Raw genomic sequence first — 4,743 nt, 5'->3', positions numbered from 1 at the left:
CGCCCAGGCCCAGAGTTCAGGTCCCACAACCGGACCCCCCCAAAAAAAAAAACTAGGTCTGAAATACAGTTTTGACAGGATTAGAGTTGTTTTTAAGAGAAGCTATGCATGATAAGGGGAAGGTTACAGGACATCTCTGTCCTTCCTCTCAATTTTGTTGGGGACCTAAAACTGATGTAAAAAAAAGTTTATTTTTAAAAACTAAAACAATGCCTTCTTTAATCTCATAACTCTTTAGCATCTGTTGAAGATTTTCCTTGAGAATCTTCATATTTCCAGGCTTCCTTGTGTGCAGGAAACTCAACTCAATGAAACAATTCAGGATAGTTCATTTTCCAGTATTCTTTAGGTAGATAATAGTAGTCCATACTTGCTTTGTAGTCTCAAGTATTACCAAATACTTGCTTTCCTCACAGCACCTAGAAATAGAAAATGTCAAGGCTTCTAGGAAGCTATGATATTTCAGATGATGACAGATCCCCAGTTACTCATGCCCAACCTAGAAGGAGTGGTACGTATCTTGTTTTCCCCCACTTCTCAGTCATTCTGTATAGGAAATTTTAGCTGGTGTGATATGTATGTCATATTCTTCCTCATCTCCTAGAGAGGAAAGAGGACATTTGATCATCTCATTTGAAAGAAGGACTTAGGTAACTAGGCAGGTATGTAGCAATAGTTTTTCTTTGGATCTAGCACATAGCACACACACACACACTCACTCACACACACACACACACACACAATTTTGGCTCTTCTTGTCACAAGTTTTATAGAGGCAAGCCCTCCACTCACAGGTGCTTGTGGTGGTTCACTGTCAGTAGTGACTGAATGAATAGGTAAAAGGCAAGTCCTTGATCTGTAAGTTATTCTAAGCAATAAAGACTAGGTGATGTTTTAATATTTGTCTCTTTAATTACTCCACAGTCCACAACAGGATTCTAAAGGCAGATATTATCCCCACTCCAATATTGTTTTACCTTGAAACCATAGGATAGTCATTCAAGATTTACTGAACATGGTTCTGCAATATGGTTCTTTTTGAATAAGTTTCTTCTTCTTCCACAGTTCATATCTATACTTAGATTTGCAGGTTTTTTTTTTTACAAGTTTTTACATCAGGCACATGTTTCTACAACTTTGGCAAAACTTATGCATTTTGTTGCTCTTCTACAATTTTGCTTCCTTAAACTCAGACCTTGGGCCACACCCTTTTGTTGCTTTATTCTTCAGATGGAGTCACGTGCTCTTTGCCCCAACTACATACATCTGTAACCCTCATATTCATGCCCCTATTTCTCACATGCTGGGATTGCAGGCATTCACAAATAGGTGTGACCAAATCATTTCTCCTTCTCTAGGGCAAAATGGCATTTTGCTTTAATTTGGAAATTAAAGTTGCTTTTAACAACCCATTTATACTATAATGTCTTAGCCTTTAAAGAGACTTCCTGCTGGATTTTAGAGTGATGAGTGAACAGAGAAAGTGATATTAAAGAGTTAAGAGGTAATACTAATTAAAAACTGAATTTAAAATCTACCTTGGCTAGAACTGAACATTCATAAATAACTTGCTCCAAAGGAAAAAATCTAACTTGGATCATAGATCACACACATGCACACACACACACATATATGCATATGCATGTACACACACGTATATATACATCTTAGATATATAATTTATAAATCACATTTTATACATATATAATTTCTATACATATGATTTATATATATATAATTTAGAAAGCTTGTTCCTATGATAAATTCTTTTGGTATAAACAAAAAAAAATATGTTAAAATCACTTTACCCGAAAACCATCACTAAACCCAGATCCACAGGGTCTCCACTTTATTTCAGGAAACGAAACCCAAGCAATTAGTACTCCACTGAAATAAAGTACATTTTTATATTCCTTCAAAGCAGGGCAGTTTAGAATCTTTAAATTGAAAAAAAAAAGTTCTTTTATTTTGTCGGTCATTCAGGCACTAACGCTGGTTACATACAATTCTCTCTCTCATTTTACAAAATAACCAATTGTTTACTAATGTCTAAGTCAAATGAGCTTATAGCCATTTAATTTTCATACTAGAAGTCAGAGAGATATTGACATTGCACAGTTACGTTATATTTCTTGACTATTGTCCTGATTTTAGTCTACCTTTTTTTTTTATTAGGACCAGTAGGCATTGCTGGGAAAAATGGTCATTTCTCTATTTACAGCAACTGACAGACTATGTGAGAGAAAGCAGAACTTCTAATGTTGTGACAAACTTTGCCATCTCTTTGTAAGTTTCCTCTCATATGTAGAAGATAGATCTAATATATATATATATATATGTATATATATATATATATATTTGCAAGTAAACACATACAGGGTGGTATGCAAGTGTATACAAACGTATTAACTGGAGTATGGTATTTACAGGAGAGAACTCAAATGGTCTAATCCCTTAGGCAAACAAATTCATAATCCAACAGAATGAGTACCAGGAAACTGGTGAGTGGATCATGGGAAAGGGAAGGGGGAAGAATGCAGTCATAAATATTCAATGAATATCTTGTGAAACTAGAAAATTTGAATGGAGAGGTTAAGTTTTCAGGGATGGGTTAACTGATGAGAGGACACTGATCAAGATGCAGTGTACTTATTTACTAAATTGTTGAATAGTAATTCCTCTGTATAACTTACAGATAGTAAGACTTATAAAAACAAAAGAACAAGGGCTGGGAAGGTGGCTCAGTGGTAGAGCGCTTGCCTTGCATGCATGAGGCCCTGGGTTCGATTCCCCAGCACATAAGCAGGAAAAAAAAAGCTGGAAGTGGCACTGTGGCTCAAGTGGTAGAGCGCTAGCCTTGAGCTGAAGAGCTGAGGGACAACGCCCAGGCCCAGAGTTCAGGCCCACGACTGGACCCCCCCAAAACAAAAATAAAAATAAAACAAAAGAACAAAAAACCCCTTCATCTTCTTTTAATTCAACCCTTACAACCTTATGTGCACTTAAAGAAAGCAGTGATACAAAAGCAGGAGGGGAAGACAAGTTTATTCAGAGAGTGTAAACAGCTTCAATAGGATTGTATTTGTTAGAAAATCTAATTTGGTCTGCACAGTGTAACAAAAGAAACATTCAGAGCAGACACCAGTGTAAGTTTAATTGATAATTTATTTGTGAAAAAAAGCTAGATTTTTGTGAGAAAAGTTTAAATCCTTTACTTGCAAGCATAAAGAAACTCAACAGGAAATGTAACGGTCAGAACACAGAACAGTAACTCTTATACTCCTTCCCAAGTAGACAAAGTAGAAGTGTTAAAAAAAAATACTTTCTAGGTTGACTATAGTGATTCATCTATGAATCCTGTTGTTCCAATTGGTTTTTGATTTAAAAAAAAATCAAGCTTTGTCTAAGAGGTAATCACATCTAGCATTGGCAAAAAAAGAAATTATTTTCCTACTCCCCTACCCCCAAAGACAATGTACATCTAAACCTCAAAGCATGAAAAACTATGGACTAGAATATCTTATACAAATCAACCAGCTTCTCCTTTAACGAAAGTTAAGAGTTGTTTTGGACTGACTTTTCAAGAGGCACAAGCATATCTACAGGAATTAGGCATTGGCAGTCCAATCATTTCTTTTTTTCTGAGATTACCATTTAATTCTTGGTGATAGGTCATAACGGGTGTGCATTTTTGTTTGTTTGTTTGTTTTTTTGGTGTGTTTGTTTTGTTTTTGTTTTGGGGTTTTTCGTGTTTGGCACTTAAGTCACCAACATCGCGGACGACAAAGGAAGCGAGGTGTGTGGATAGAGTGACAGGGCGTTGCATCCGACCAGGGCCAAGAGCCAGAACGGGTTTGCTTCTAGGAACTGGGTGATTTGCTCCGCTGTTTTTCCTTTGAGGTCGACCCGGGACTGGACGAGGAGGCTCCGGCTTTGGCTTTGACGCTGCTGCTCGTCGTCCCCCCTTCCGCAGTCCCCGACCCCACGTCTTCGTCGTCATCTTCGAAGAGTTCTTGTGAGAGCAGCCGTCGGGCCAGTTTGATGCTCAGTCCCTCGCTGTAGTGCAGCTTGCGCTGCGTTTCGAATTTCTCTCTCTTCTCCTGGTCCTGGGACGAGAGGCCGCCCTCCTCTTCGGTGCTGCTGCTTTCCCGCTGCCGCAGGCGGAACTTGGGTTCGGAGCCCACCGCCGCCGAGAGTTTCTGCGCCAGGAGGGCCGGGCTCACCATGCCTCCCGAGGAGGCCTTGGGATCCGAGAAGATGTCGGGGTCGTCGTCCATCAGGGTGAAGTAGGGCGTGCCTGGCTCGTCCACCTTCATGAACCCGTAGTCCTTGCCTGCCGGGTGGTAGGTCGCCAGGATGTTCATCTCATCCCACTTCTGGGATTTCTTATTCATCTCCTCCTCCACCTTCTGGCGAGACTCTTGGGGCGTGACCCCCACCGTGGAAGCCCCCGACGTCTTGTTCTTCAAGATGCCCTTGAGGGGCGGCTGCGAGGCCGCCGAGGTCGCCATGGCCCGTTGAGGAGGTTGTTGATTCAGGGTCGCTGCTGGTGGGGTCCCCCGAGGAGCAGCGGGTAGACAGAGGCCACCAGGCCGAGCCGCCGAGCCCCTCCCCCGGCCGCCACAGCAGCTCACCTGTGTACCTGTCGTAGCACAAACGACCCCCGGGGTGTCGTTGTCACGACACAACGATCACAGGACCAGGACGACGACGAAGGGCGGCGACGACGACGACCGATGCCCG

General features: G+C 41.3%; 1 protein-coding gene across 1 annotated transcript; it reads right to left on the bottom strand.

Annotated features, from left to right (window-relative positions):
- Nucleotides 1–3,860: 3,860 nt before the first annotated feature.
- LOC106002585 (protein phosphatase inhibitor 2-like) lies at nucleotides 3,861–4,511 on the bottom strand. The gene is made up of 2 exons (XM_013037440.1): nucleotides 4,287–4,511; nucleotides 3,861–4,202 (listed from the first exon to the last, which is right to left on the bottom strand). The coding sequence occupies exons 1-2, from the start codon at nucleotides 4,509–4,511 to the stop codon at nucleotides 3,861–3,863; spliced, it is 567 nt and encodes a 188-aa protein (XP_012892894.1).
- Nucleotides 4,512–4,743: the final 232 nt, after the last annotated feature.

The sequence above is a fragment of the Dipodomys ordii genome, unplaced genomic scaffold, assembly GCF_000151885.1.
Source record: "Dipodomys ordii isolate 6190 unplaced genomic scaffold, Dord_2.0 Scaffold14470, whole genome shotgun sequence".
Taxonomy (NCBI): Eukaryota; Metazoa; Chordata; class Mammalia; order Rodentia; family Heteromyidae; genus Dipodomys; species Dipodomys ordii.
This window is presented reverse-complemented; position numbering and strand designations above follow the sequence as displayed.

Excerpts from the sequence above, each read along its gene's own strand:
- LOC106002585 (XM_013037440.1), bottom strand. The coding sequence starts at position 4,511 with ATGGCGACCTCGGCGGCCTCGCAGCCGCCCCTCAAGGGCATCTTGAAG. Across the intron at positions 4,203-4,286 it reads ACGAGCCAGGCACGCCCTAC|CAGAAACTCTCGGCGGCGGT; the intron begins TTCACCCTGATG and ends GCCCTCCTGGCG.